Source organism: Equus przewalskii, chromosome 25, assembly GCF_037783145.1.
Source record: "Equus przewalskii isolate Varuska chromosome 25, EquPr2, whole genome shotgun sequence".
Taxonomy (NCBI): Eukaryota; Metazoa; Chordata; class Mammalia; order Perissodactyla; family Equidae; genus Equus; species Equus przewalskii.
Window position 1 is genome coordinate 32,876,522 of NC_091855.1, and position 15,557 is coordinate 32,892,078.

A 15,557-nucleotide genomic window follows, 5' to 3' on the forward strand; every position below is an offset into this window, starting at 1 on the left:
GGATGTTAGCTCAGGGCCAATCTTTCTCAGCAAAAAGAGGAGGATTGGCAGCAGATGTTAGCTCAGGGCTAATCTTCCTCGAAGAAGAAGAAGAAGAAGAAGCAGCAGCAGCAGCAGCAGAAGAAGAAGCAGCAGCAGCAGAAGAAGCAGAAGAAGAAGCAGAAGCAGAAGCAGAAGAAGCAGAAGCAGAAGAAGAAGAAGAAGAAGAAGAAGAAGAAGAAGCAGAAGAAGCAGAAGCAGAAGCAGAAGAAGCAGAAGAAGCAGCAGAAGAAGAAGAAGCAGAAGAAGCAGAAGAAGCAGAAGCAGAAGCAGAAGCAGAAGAAGCAGAAGCAGAAGAAGCAGCAGAAGAAGAAGCAGAAGAAGAAGAAGCAGCAGCAGCAGCAGAAGAAGAAGCAGAAGCAGAAGAAGAAGCAGAAGAAGCAGAAGAAGCAGAAGCAGAAGCAGCAGCAGCAGAAGAAGAAGAAGCAGAAGAAGAAGAAGAAGCAGCAGCAGCAGCAGAAGAAGAAGAAGCAGAAGAAGAAGAAGAAGAAGAAGCAGAAGAAGAAGAAGAAGAAGCAGAAGAAGAAGAAGAAGAAGAAGAAGAAGAAGAAGCAGAAGAAGCAGAAGAAGAAGCAGAAGAAGAAGCAGAAGAAGAAGCAGAAGCAGAAGAAGAAGAAGCAGAAGAAGAAGAAGCAGAAGAAGAAGCAGAAGCAGAAGAAGCAGAAGAAGAAGAAGAAGAAGAAGAAGAAGAAGAAGAAGAAGAAGAAGAAGCAGAAGAAGAAGCAGAAGCAGAAGAAGCAGAAGAAGAAGAAGAAGAAGAAGAAGAAGGAGAAGAAGAAGAGGAGACCTCTGTTCTTTAGAAGTAGAACTGAAGGAAAATATACAAGCTTGGAGGTGAAGACGAGGCAGTAAAGGAAACCTAAGAAGAGGCCATGACCCTGTCCATGAAGCAGAAGGCAAGGTCACCTGCAATGCACAGCAGTGGGAAAGGTTTGGTACAACCATGACAGACAGCAAGTCAATCTCATCGTGTGTGACAACTCTAACGAATTGGCTTGGGGTGTTATAATGACAAGAATTTTGAGGCTCAGCAGAAGAGTGCTGGCCTAGCTGGTATAGCCGGTGACAGCGATGGCACATATGCCAACTATTTGCCATCCCCAAAATAGGGAATCGAAGACAGACGAGTGAAAGTTCTCCTGGACAGCAATTATCTGGACAGTATTACATGACTCGAGTGACAGGTAAACCAGACTTCAGCTAAAAAGGAAAGCATTCTGGAATTACACAGGACCAAGGCTGGGGAGGTGTGTACAGATGGATTCAGGTAGTCCAAACACAGGTCAAGTAGGCACAAAAGTTTCTGCCTGAACTGGGAATGTGGTCCCATTCTGGGATAGGCAGCCAGAGAGTCAGGGCAGGCAGCAGGGGATCTAAGCAGAAGGACCCAGGAAGGTGGATACAGAGGTCAGCGATCTCTCAGACATTACACTTGATGGGAGACGGGAGGGAAGTTGGTTGATCGTGGTGTGCGTGTTTTGGGGAGGAGGCAGATGCAGTGTGGAAAGAAGGCAAGTGGTAAGCTCACTCCAGGTTGCAGATTGGCAAGGAGCAGGTCCAAGTGCCAGAGCCCACTCAAGAGCGCAGCCCTGTAGTACGGGACTGTCGACAGATCAGAACCAAGGCGGGGGCCTGGGACAAAGCCTCGGCCTGTAGCCTGGGTTGTAAGTGAAGATAAGGAGGGAGAAGTGTGTAAACACTCTTGGGGCTTACTGTCAGTTAAGACGAACAGAGGTGGAGGGATGTGGAGGATACAGCAGGGGGAGGAAAAAGGACAACGGGGGCCAACATGAGAGTCCAGCAGCCATGTCTAGCCACCAGTAACTGTTTCTGGGATCGTAAAAGTCTAAGTCCCATGGGTGGGAGTGGGGTAGAGGTGAGTGATAGGCAGGAGAGGGGAGCGGGGGCATGGTAAAGGTTGTTAGTATTAGTGCCCGTCCCACGTCTCTCGGGGTCGGCCTAGGAACTCGGACAGGCAGAGGTGAGGGAAAGCGTAGGAACTAAGAGGCACCAGACGAAGTCTGTAGTGCATTTAATTACGACTTTGCCCTGATTTTCTCCAGCGGCAGGTTGCAACCAAGGAGGGAAGATAAGCAGACAATGTGGGCAAGCTGGAAAGGATAAAACACAAGGCTGAACTCACAGCAACTGATTAAAAGGGTCTTGCAAGTAAATCAAAGTATAATCCTGCCTTATAAAGAGACTGAATTCATGAATGAAGACATGAATTCAACGTAGCACTCCCACTCCCGTCAAAATTGTAAAACCCCATTTATTAATTTTAAATATTTTTTGCTTTTACAGTTTATTTGGCACCATATTTTGCTTTTGTGGTATAATTCCAAAGGCAACACGCATAACAACTGGGCTCCTATCAAAGCAACCTGAACTAGAACGCCTGCCACCGTTTCATTGGATAAAATGCTGCATCAGCTTCCTTTTGTATGTTTTTGTAAATAGTTCCTTTTGTTTATGTTGCAGATAATCAAATGAAATCTCAAATATAACCATATCCAAACCAAACCAACTCATAAGAACAGGGAAAATCTCTCTAATTACGTAACTGGTTTATCAAGAACCTGTCTAGTTAGAGCTACGCCCTGCTTCCTCGTGTTCAAGCTAGGCATCATGGGGATACAAAGGCAGGGTTCCTACCCTCAGGGCGCTCATACTCTTAAAGGAAGTGAGAAGGGAATATAACCGCGATTCTGAACTGCCAAGTTCAGAAATCAGCCTGCCTGGGTTTGAATCTTGGTTCCATGACTCACTAGTCAGTAGTGTCAAGTCCTTTGACCTCCTAAGCTTTTTCCTCATGTGTACAATGGGGACAGACAGAACCTAACCCATGAGTTTCCTATGAGGATTCCTTCAGCACAGTGTCTGGTATACGGTAAATACACGGTAAATGTTAGGTGCCAGTGTTATTGTGGTTACTATCATTAGATGCATTGATGTGGCAAGTGCTACAGGAATTCTAAGGAAGAGACACATTTGTGGGCTGGAGTGATCAGGGAAGGCTACACAGAAGAGAGAGTTCAGCTAAGCCCTGAGAAACGATTACCCTTAGAGATGTGGATGGAGAAATTGGAAGAAGAGAAGAGAGGTCAGTGAACCTGGCATGAGCAAAAACGCTAGAAGAGAAATGAGATAAGATGAGTATAGAGCAAGTAGATCAGAGTGGAGTAGAATTTTTGATTTGGGAAATGGTGGGAGATATGCTAAAAAGGTATGCCAGGTCTCCGCGTCTGTGTAAGGGCCTTGCATGTTAGGCTAAGGAATCTAGACATTATCTGGCATGCAATGAAAAGGGACTGAAGTCAAGAAGTAACTTGAAAAGGTAATGCTAATTTTATTTTAAAAAGTCATGGGTATGTAATGTACTGCACAAGGAATGTAGTCAATAACACTGTAATAACTTTGTATGGTGACAGACGGTTACTAGACTGATCATGGTGATCATTTCATACTGTATGTAAATGCCAAATCACTTTGTTGTACACCTGAAACTAACATAATGTTGTATGTCAACTATACTTCAATAAAAAAGAAAATAAAATTATGCTTATTACATGGGGAAAAAAAGTTACACTAATTTACTCTCATTATCCAAAATTTAACTAGAAGGGTAGACTAGTGATTTTCAAACTTTAATATGCATATAGATCACCCAGGGATCATATTAAAGTAAACACATTTAATTCAGTATGTTTGGAGTGAGGCCTGAAATTAGGCATTGCTAACAAGCTCCCTGATGCTGATGCTACTGGTCTTTGGAGCACTCTTTGACTGACAAGGATGATTCTAGTCAAGGTAGGCTGATGGAGGAGAATGAGTGGGTAGGTGGTAGGTAAACAAGATGGCTAGACATGAGATAGCAAACTCTAGATCAGTATGTCACAGACGATAAAAACAAGAGCATTAGAAATTTTTAATCCTGATTTTAGGCCCCACGTAAGGAGGAAAACCAAAACTTTGAAGTGTAACTCTTAATTCCGAGCCTATTTTTTTGTGACATCTTAAAAGAATGTTAATTTAAATATCTCATATAAAATACAAATTTATTAAGTACAAGTTCTTCTTATTTTATAAACATAACACATAGTAGTATCAAAAATTTCACCCAGAAGTTAGCTATCCACTACAAAAGAAAAACATAAGAAATCGACTCCTTTTTCCATAAAGGAAAATGGCATGAATACATTCATGATGTGCGGCTATTAAGAACTTCGAGGATGACTGAAAGGGTTAGCAACATTTGGTCATAAGAAAGAAACCACGGCAGCAGTTTCTTATATGACAGCTGGATTAAAAGAAAAATAGCTCTCATGCTATTACAGCAAGAACAGCGTATTCACCCATATATGTAGATGAGGAATTGGATACATTGGCCATAACGCTTGTTACAGTGACATCTCAAAAACTAAACCCAGGGTTGGATAGCTGTCAAACCCAGTAATTTCCTCTCGAGAGCAGTCTTTGTCACACTGACAGACCACATCTGTATTCATGCTGTGGTGAATTCTGAATAATATCTGAGATACACAGAGAAAATAAAAGAGACTGCCTCGCCACTCTCCATGATAGATAGCCCCACCGGTGAGTTTCGGAGCTGGAAGAAGCCTGCCAGATGATACAACACAACACCCTCGTTTCTGAGGTGAGGACGGTGTAGGCCTCAGAGGCTCGGTGATTTGTGGGAGGTCGGGTAAGTGGCAGAGCTGGGACTAGAATTCAGGTCTCCTGATTCCTAGCCCTGGAGCTTTACTGCACTATGTATGCAGCCTTAATATGGCGCCAGCATGGCATGTGGAGAGCAAAACAAAAAATAAATAATAAAAAGCCTGTTCGCTACATAAGCCATTCATTTACATAAAATGTATCCAACACGTACAAAACTGTGCTGTGCTGTGGGGAGTGTGATGATAAACACCCTCCTGTGCCGTTAGGTATTAGAACAGTAAGCTCACATTCTAATACTAGAAATAATACATCTATACAAATAACTACCTGTAGGCATAAAGAAGAAAGATATTTATGACAGATTAGGAGTTTAAAGCGGAGGGTGGAGACAATTTCCTTTTGGGGGTGGAAGGTGGTGGGTGGGGTGTAGGGTAGGGCCAGCTTTTAAGATAAGAAGTATCTTAACAGCCGGACCTTGAAGGGTGAATAGAATTTGCACCTGGATGGATTTAACATAAGAGGGGACTTACAGAATCGGGACATTCTAAATGTGAAAGAGATTAAACATTGCTCCAAATCAAATAATACCTCCTTGATAATATGAACTAAGTCAGCTTCACTGAAGAAACCAAAATTTGAAAATCTACGTAATGAAGTCATTATTCTTGTCGACTTATTTCCTGGTCCGGTTTCTGAGCTTCAATGCCTGTATCACCGGTTCTAAAGTTTATACTGGAAAAAGGACTATCTTCAAAAGCAAGGGTATAATTTTTGTCCATGGAGTGAAATCATCTGAGAACGCTCTGAAAAACTGGTATTTTCTTAAAATGATTAGAATATAATCATTTCTATAGCTGGATTGTTAAAGTACAGTGTTATTCAATATATTACACGTGTAAGTCCCCAGAGAGAGGAAATTCGAGGTCTGTTTGAAAAGCTTACACACATTCCTACTCCCCATTCAGTGCTCATGTGCAAGAAAAGCATCGGAAAAGAGAATCTCTGACAATAAAATTTTGAAACAAAAAAATTGAAATAAAAACTAAAGCACACCCTTGCATAGAAGATACAAAAATCGTGAAATAAAAATTGGAAGCTTAAGAAGTCTACTTCTTTGGCTATTACACTCACACACCAGGTATAGCTGGTAATGGCTATCTACGCATGGTGACGAAGAATGAGATATATTTCTAGTCGTTTTTATACTCTTCTCTACACAGAAGCATGTAGATACTTACAGATCAATAATCATATTCACCACAGCGGGTACTCACTATAATAACTCTGATCTTGTTGAGGTCACATGACTACATTTATAAGAGAATCATTCTGATGCACAAAATAATGACTGAGAAAGTGTCTCTTGTTAGAGATTGTCTGAGAAAATGACATGCAACAAGTTCGCTGCCAGTGGAAAGAAATTATAGGAAGCTAAAAAATACAGTGAGAAATAATAACACTTCAAAAGAGGTGGAAATGAGGCCGGCCCCGTGGCTGAGTGGTTAAAGTTCCGTATGCTGTGCTTTGGTGGCCCGGGTCTCACGTGTTCGGATCCAAGGTGTAGACCTACTCCACTCATTAGCCATGCTGTGGAGGCATCCCACAAAGTACAGGAAGGCTGGCACAGATGCTAGCTGAGGGCTAATCTTCCTCAAGCCAAAAAAAAAGGAGGATTGGCAATGGGTGTTAGCTCAGGGCGAATCTTCCTCACCAAAAAAATAAATAAATAAAATAAAAAGAGGTGGAAATGATTTGAAAAAACAAGTGCTATCTTAAATCACTTCCTTTAGGCCCCTTGGCTCTGTCAGACTCTCTTCCACACAGTGTAACAGAAGAGTCTGGTAGTTCATTTTACCCAAGCTCATGACAATCTTTCCCTCTATAATGGCTGTGATATAAGGCATACATGATCTTTCTGCCAAGAAAATACCAATCACTGCCTTTTCAAATTGCATTCCTAAGCCCCTACCCTCAGTGACACATGACACTGAAAACATATTAGGCAACAAGTCATGATGCTCTTATTGTCAACCAGTTTTTAATACCCAAAGAGGGACACTTAGAGGTTCTTTGTTTTTTGACTTTCCCCATGTAATATGAAGAATGGGATTTTCATACCAAAAATATCAGATATCACTTTAAATGTCTCTAGCCGTGAGTGGAGAGCATTTTGGTGCCTCAATATTTCCACATTACCCTAGTATCTGGCAATCTGCCCGTGCACTCAGAACCTTGGACAGTAGGTCAAAGAGTGGGCCTTCTGCACATGCATATTTCCTTTCATGGCTGGAAAGCAGAAGCTTCCCAGAGTGTTTTGCCAATTGTCAGGTGGTAGGAGAGTGCAAATATCAGTGCTTACAATGAGATGGAGAAAGCTCCTAGGCATGGAGAAGTAAACACACCCATGCAGAGAAAAACATCAGCCAGAAATACATCAGGGTGCTGATGGTGGGCAAAGTCAAGAAAGATCATGAAGCCAGCTCCCTGATGACAGCTGAAGCTGAATCATGAACTGAAAATGCCCCCAACATAAAGCAGAGAGAGGCCATTAGAGATTAATTCATGAAAATCACATGTGGAAAAAGAAAAATGGAAGGCAAAGCCACATGTAGTTATAAAGCTCCTGGTTGCATTTTAAAGTACTTTTTCCTAGTTTATAAGAAGTAAATTAAACCATAAAGAAAACGTTAAGTGAGAATTTTACTGTCACTGGGTATTTGGATTACATGACAATGGACCAACAATTATTTATCAAGTAACTTAAAATGCACAAGGCAACATGCTGGGGACAGTGGAAGTTAGAGATAAGCTCATAAATGCAAAGAGCTTGTAGTATTTTATGGAGATAATCCTAAACACTATTTTTATCAAGTAAGTGACTGAAAGAAATACACAACCATAAATACTAGCAACATTTAGGGAAAGAAGACAAGACTGTTCAATGTAAAGAAAAAAGGCTTTATTGAGCAGGACCTTGAAAGACAGGTCTAATTTGGACAGGTGGGGGTAGAGAATGGCACTGCCAGCAGGGGAAACAAAGTTTAAATACACATCACACACTCAAAGGAACAAGCATTACGCCAAGGGAAACACAGAAATTCGGGACTAATGAAAGATGAGTTTGAAAAGGGGACCAGATGTTGGAGAGCCAGGTTTGACAGTTTTAACTTTACCTATTAAAGGCACTGAAGATTTCTGAATGTTAAAAAATTTTTAAAAGATAGCACTATAAAGTTTACAGTAAGTTCTATTAGTATTAAAGAGTAAAAATGTTTTTTGTTTTAACCGTTTAGTGCTAGAAACAGCCTATTATCTCACATTCATCCCATTGTACAAACAGTACCATTCGGTTCTCACACCTCTTGAACTTCTGCCTTTTGTAGTGGGTAGGGAGAAAGAAAAGATCTTCAAGAAAAGAATTCCCTAAGAACTTCTGAATAATAATGAAATATCATCTTGGATATAGATTCAGTCATTTTACTACACAGATACCCAAATCATGATCATCAGCTCTAAGTGGAAAGCAAAGTTTCAAACATTGAAAGGAATCTCAAATTTTGAAATCCAAATATTAAACATTTTATGATATCTTTAGAGACAATATAAGCTAGTACCAATTTTTGTCTTTGTTTTTTACGTAACATATTATCTCTTGGTTTAAGAAGGTAACTTGTTCCTTAAAACCCTTCCTTTGGTAGAAAACTTGTTTCTTTAATTTACACGAGCAAATCTATAATTAGCAGCCCCCAAGCAATGACCCACTAAAAATAAAATCTCAAAAATCATTGCTTCCCCTAATAAAGCAAACACCTCTATAAAACAAGAGTTGAAAGCATATATAGAAAGGCTTAGGGGAGACACTATAAAATAACATATTACAGCAAAATTACAAGAGGAAATGAAACAGCAGCAGATGTGGCTCAAGGAAGAAATGTAAGAGGAAACTAAAACCATGACAGGAAAAAAAAAAGCCACACTGGATGTAGCACAAAGGAGAACAGACATTGCTGAAAACATACTAAGAGACATGAGCAAAGTAAGCAAATGAAATAGAAATTAACAAAAAATTTAAAAGGACTTCCAACATAAGCATAACCAGCATTCTCAAAGAAAAAGAAAGGGACTTGAAAATGTTAACATTCAACCCATCATAAGCTTTTATTCAAGGACAATGGCCCAGATAAACATTTCTGAACTTGAAAGACACCAGGGAGTAATTCTTATGACCCCTGCCAAGGATAAACTTAAGCTCAGTAGAAACTATGGCATGAGGTCTGGAGGTGAGCTTTGAATCCATATAACTGGAGAACTAAGACTAAAACCAGCAACATTATGATTGCAGGACAAAATGTGAATGTTATAAACCCTGACAACATATATTTTTAAAAACCACACTGCTTTTATTCACCATAAAATCAGTACAGTAAACATCGCCAGGGTAGTTAGGCAACAATTCACAAACCTTATAAATATATCTCATTTAGTTCTTGTAATGCCCTCAGATTTAATGAATGATACACCAGTGTTTCCATCATGTTCTAAAATTAGATGATTTTATTGACGCCTTCTGCCCCAAGTCTGTCTTGTTGGATTGTTTGTTTTGGTTGTTTGGTTGGTTTTATTGTTGTGGTTGGCTTGTAAATGAAAGTGTAACATGGGCAAGTGCTGAAAGCAACTACTCTCGATCTCCAGAAGTTTCTTGGGGAAGAATCTGGCAGGCACAGAATTGAAGATTATGAAAACTTCTTCATTTGTTCAACCACAGATGACTCTGGTTGAATGAGAAGTCTCCCCCTCTAGCTGTGTTCTTAGGGTGGTCTTCAAACACCAGCTCTCCCCTGGGTCACTGTGGACCTGGGTCATGAACTCCACTCACACTCTCAATTAAGTCAAATGTTACTCAAGCTTCTCAAAAAGTGAGTGTCTGACCTTGGAAATGTTATGTAATTCTGCATCACTTAACATCCTCAGCACCTGATTTTCTTTTCCTCATTCTTGAAAATTGTTTGCACCACAGAATCGGAGATGTGTGGAAGTTAGACATCTCTGTTTCTTCAGCCTGCTTCAATTTACACTCAGAGGAAATATTTTTCTCTCCTTTTTTGGTTTCATAACTTCATTTAATACCTATGCATCATTTATCCTGGTTTAGGGATTGTGGTGCTATAAGTAATAATACAAATGAAAGTTTAAACAGGGTGGGTTTAATTAACTAAAATGCCTGATTTGGCTGCATACTGCAGTGGTCTCCCAACTGTTTTGATCACACAGTCCTGGGAAGTGCAAGATTGGTGGGCATATGAATATCTTTATTTATAGATTATATGCACATGTGGTACTATACTAACATACTATGTACATTATAAAATAGAACAGAAATTTCTAAAGAATCAAAGACAAATATTTTACTTGTTAATGGCAAATGACTTTTGCCATCACTAGAAATAATTAATAATATTTAACAAGAACACTGTGATTTGATAGACTTTCTTATTTCGGAACATGTTGGTTTAATCCTTTGCGACTGAGCAATTTAAAGTTCAGTTTGTTTTAATACGCACTTGGTTTCAATGGCTGTCAGAGACGCCTCATGAAGATTTGTAGATCTAAACAGGAAGAGGGCAACAGGGCTGAATCCTTTGCTTTCTAATTCCATTCTCCGATAACGAGAGGTTTAGGGGGGTTGTTTTTTAATTATTATTTTGTAGTTATTGCTAAAAAAATTTCAACTAGTAAACATCCATCTCTCCCGATATCAATTAGTTGCTCTTGAAAACTTGTTAAAGTTATTGCATTTTTATATTTTCAAAGCTTGTGTTCTAAAACCAGTGAAACTTTGTAAGATTTTTTTCACCAGGTTAGGACATTCCATTTTCAACTTATTCAACATGCAGATGTGAAAGGTTTTAATAGGTGACACACATCATTTTTTAAAACAGAATCACATTTCCAAACACTCATTTTCAAAAATGTTCTCCTGGTGGCATGAGTTTTTCTTGAGACGCAGTTACTTCCTCACTCATTGTTAAAACACTGCTTCTACCCTGAAGGGCTATATTTAAGTGTATTTTTCAAAAATGTCTATGAGGTAGTACCTACTGAAACCGTTTAACACATGAAGGTCAACAGATTTGGACACTTGTCTTTTTGTAAAAGGAAAACAAGTAACAATTCTTTGTTCTTTTGTTAAAAACGGCAACATAGAACTACATTGACATTCACCACTCATCTTATCACAAAGTGTATACAAAGATGCTACTGTTTTGTTTTGCTTTTTCTTTGCTGAGGAAGATTAACCCTGAGCTAACATCTGTTGTCAATCTTCCTCTTTTTGTATGTGAGCACCGTGACAGCACGGTCACTGGCAGACAACTGGTAGGTCCACACCCGGGAATCGAAGCCGAGCTGCTGCAGTGGAGTGCGCCAAATTTAACCACTAGCCCACCAGGGCTGGCCCAATGCTACTGTATTTTAAAGGCCTTGCTGTTCCACAATCAACTAAGTAATACTGTCCTCTAGCACTCTGTCTGCATCTGGCTTTAATTTCTGTGCTCTCCTTCAGTAGCTTGCTCAATAACTTGCTTGTGAATGATGCAGCAAAGGAATCTCATACACGTCACTGTTAATGACAGTGAGTGCAAATCCTTATTGCAAATAACCTGCTTGATAATTTCTTCTGGACAGGGCTGGTTTCTGGTCAGATTTCATTAAATTACTTTTATCCCAAATGGGAACACCTGCCAGATGTCCCCCACTATCCATTCTCTCCTTCTTCCTCAGTACCGAAAACTCCATTGGAGCACACATGGCTGCCCAGAGCAAAGACCACATTTTCCAGCCCCCACCCCACTTACAGGGACACATGGCCTTGGAACTAAGTTTTGGTCACTGGGATGTAAGCAGAAATAATGGATAGCCTTAAAAGGAGAGGCATATCTTCCGCTCCCTTTCCTCCTACCTAGCCAGAATTCAGATGTGATGGCCGAAACCTAAGCAACCATCTTGAAGCAAGAAGGAGAAGCCAGGTGTTGAGGAAGCCAGAACAAGGAGGAAATCAGGTCCTTCGTGACTGTGTTGCCATCAAATTAGCCCTAGACTGCCTGTGTTTATGGGAGAGAGAAGTACATTGCTCTCTTTTTTGAACTTTGGTATTCTGGGTTTTCTGTCTTTTGCTACTATACTGAACCCTAATTAATACACCTGGTTACAGGGCTGATGAAGAGCTAATGCTAAGAGTCAGAGAAGAGTCAGCTCTGCCATTTTCTCACGTCAGCATGTGTTTGCACTATTCATATTACCTTTAATCAGTAGTTTCCTAACAGAAACTCCTTTTAAGCCACTTGCCCATTTTGTCAGGATTAGTTTATAAAAACAATATAAGCTTTAAATCTACTTTATCAGATAGGAGTGAACTGCAACATGTATCAGTAACTTTGAAAGCAAATGAACGAGGGGGCCACCATTAAGCAACCTCAACTCTTCTTTCCAGACAATTCAAGAACCATGTGTAGCCTGTGTCTGATGACATACAGACCACGGAGAACACCAGCATCCATGCTAAATATTAATAAAGCTTCTTCTTTTTTTTGGCCAATACATAAATACAAGCAGACGTTCTGCTTTCTTCCTGCTCCTGTCCCACTCCTACCAACAAATGTTTTTACACACCTCCCTGGTGTGCAGGCACTCCACTGTCAAGGGTATAGATGGACTAATAGCTAACTATGAATTTCTCACCTGGACCATGACAATATACTATGAGATGAGAAGTTCATTAGTGAAAAATCTGCATAAATAAGTATTGTCCAGAAGACTGAAAACTTGTAAAAGTGAACAGTAAATCAGGGCATGGGTGTACATCGAGATTTTGGCGCCTCACCTGAATACCTCGAGAATAATCCTTTCTGGTAACTTGGGAGCCACTCGCTTAAATGCTTTTTGGAAATCTTCCAAAGTTAAATATCCACGATCTATTTGGAAACAAAATATAAAACATTCACTTACTTCTTTATACCCTATGAATTATTTCAGTGATAATATGTGTGTGAAACTTTAATATGTTACTAGGAGAAAAGCAGTCATTTTTAGTTGATTTTACAGATAAGGTAATTTGAGATTGTCTCATTGGAAGAATTTGAGAATCTAGTACTACTCTCCTTTAGTACGGTCCCAGATGATCTCGAAGGTCACTTCCAGCCTTATCATTTGGCTGGTTCTCTGAGTCCAGGGAAAGGACTCTAGAGACATATATTGCAATAACGCCATTAGACTCCAAGTCTTTGAAAATTGCCAAAACAATTTATTCTTTGAAATTCAGGTTTTTTCTTGATGTTAGAATTATAACATATTAGTATTTAGAGGGAAATAATGACAGCAGCCAAGACACTGAACCTGGACTCCATGAGTCTTTTCATCCTGTATGTGATCTGTGGGGTGTAGGGGGTCCAAAGCTATTCCTTTCAGCCATACCTGGTGTGGGAATACAGCTTCTCCAAACATGTGTGAGTCAAAGCAGGACTCAAAGGAAAAAGCCACATGGCCTCCCACACTTCCGTAGGTGGTTCACGACCTACATCCCCATAGGGCCAGCCCTTTTACTGTCCCCATTACAACACAGGCAAATCATAAGTACAATTATCTAACTGTAAATATCTCATCCACGGTAAAAGTCAAGACTTTAAGATTATGATAGAGAAAAAAATTTTGCACCAACACCTAAGGTAATAGCTAACGAATACAGAAAAGTAATCTCCCAGGTATACTGATTATCTTATTTACTGAGTTTATGTTCCCATTCTCAGCTCCTTAACAGTAATTTTTTTAATATCAAAACAGTTTAAAGATACTTACAGTGCCTGTCAAAAGCTGTGAAGATGTGTCTTATTTCATTCCGATATAGTTGAGCTTCCTTCTTTTTCCTTACAATATTTAAAAACTCCCCTAGTAATATACCTAAAAGTTAGGAAAAAAACAATTTGCCAAAAATGACTGTCTTCCTTTATAAGAAAAAAAAAACCAAAACATAAATGGAAAGTGATACATATCACAAACAAATTTTACCATAATTTTGGCAAACAGCACTCATTCTTGAAGATCTATAAAGTCAAAAAGACATTTTGCTGCATGCTAAGTAGACCCAATGCACAGCAATCGATCGCAAGAATAATAGACTGCTGGAGTTCACTGAGCTTTTCCAGGGGATAAAGGAATGGTGACCTTGAAAAAGTGTAACAGTTTTCCCCCTAACAGATCCTACAGACAGGCCTGTAACTACTTATTAAATAAGGTCTCATCATTTTTCTTTCCTTATGCTTCCTTGATCCCTTTTTTCCTAGCCAGATGTCATTACGGCAGGGTTTTTTCCAACTGGGAGACCGGGGTGAAGAAGTAGTTTCTCAAAAGTCAATACCAGTTGCACGCCACAGATAAAGGTGGAGAGAATATCCCATAAACAATAGAGCTGGCACTGTCCCCAGTCTTGGGTATACCCCACGACTGTTCTGCAGCCTCGGGCTCTGCTTCCTGTGATTCTCATAATAAAAGAGCCCAGCATGATCATATGAGATTGGATACTGTGCTTACAGTGTCTATTAAAATGAATTCTAATGTGATCTTTGTAGCAGGTTTAGAGAGCAGAGCCAAGAATTTAAACATTTTGGTGAATTGAGCCCTAAATATATAAAAAGAGCAACTCATTTTTATAACTCAGGATTTCCATTAAAAAACGCATCCTTGTTTTAAAAATAGTCCCAAATCATGCAATAACCACATGCTAATTTTTAAGAACTTGCACCCTTTTCCTTTTGGTGAGGTAATGCTGAGCTGTATGCCTTTCCTAAAATCATTCCAATGGTTAAAAAAAATGTAGAAAATAGTTTTCTTAATTTTCCATGTTTTTCTTATTGTAGTTAAAGAATTAGAAACTAAAAAAGTTAATCTATCTTCACGTGTTTAAATGATTCTTTTACAAATCTTTAAGATCCACTGCGTGCCAGGCACTGTGTTTGGCTCTGGAAATAGAGGGGAAAAGAGAACACACACAATTCCAGATTAGCATGATACCAAGGAAATTCCTGGTCTAGTGGGGGAGACAGTGATCACAGAGGTTCAACTGCAAACACACACATAATCATGAATTGTGGCATGTGCAATGAGGGGAGAAACAGAAGACTGGGAAAGAGCATCACAGGAATCCTCCTGCAGAGTGGACTGTGGTGAAGGAGAGATCTCTTAGAGGAGGTAATATTTAAGCTAAGACTTAAATGACGAGAAGATACCAACTGGCTAAAGGATGGGAAGAAAATCATTCCAGGCAGTGGAAACAGCATGTGCCAAGGCCACATGGGGTGGGAAGGAGGAGAAATGAAAAACAGGATAGTGGCTGGCATATAGTGAGAGAGAGAGAGCAACACAGGGCAGGATTGGTGAGAAGGGCAGGGCCAGAATGCACAGGCCCTGGGGGCCACAGGAAATAATTTAGGTTTAAGCTGCGATAGGAAGTCAATATGAGGTTTGAATTGGAAAGTAACACAACCTGATTTAGATTTTTAAAAGATCATTCTGGCTATTGTCTTGAAAAAGGATTGAGGAGAAAGGAAAAATGTAAAAAGGGAGACCAGTGAGGAAGGTACTGGCAAGAGACGCAGTTGCTAGGGTGCTGGCAGTAGGAACGGAGAGGAGTGGAAGGTTTCCAGATCTATCTCAGAATAGATGAGGGGTGAAGAAGAACCCCCAGGCTCTGGCTTGAGCACTAGGTGGTTTGAGGAATCATTTAAAGAGATGAGACAGCCTAAGGGAAGAGCAGGATTTGGGGTGAGATGAGGAGTTGGATTTGGATG

General features: G+C 39.9%; 1 protein-coding gene across 17 annotated transcripts in view; it reads right to left on the reverse strand.

The window, feature by feature from the left end:
- Positions 1-15,557, reverse strand: part of EFCAB11 (EF-hand calcium binding domain 11) — a 138,958-nt gene that overhangs the window by 105,075 nt on the left and 18,326 nt on the right. For all 17 annotated transcript variants that reach the window (XR_011533131.1, XR_011533134.1, XR_011533127.1 and 14 more), the window contains exons 4-5: positions 13,570-13,671; positions 12,599-12,689 (exon numbers count right to left, since the gene is read on the reverse strand). Coding sequence is in view for 8 of the 17 variants with exons in the window: in XM_070594593.1 (XP_070450694.1) it covers positions 12,599-12,689; positions 13,570-13,671 (193 nt within the window). In the remaining 9 variants the exon portion in view is untranslated. The remainder of the gene's footprint in view (positions 1-12,598; positions 12,690-13,569; positions 13,672-15,557) is intronic.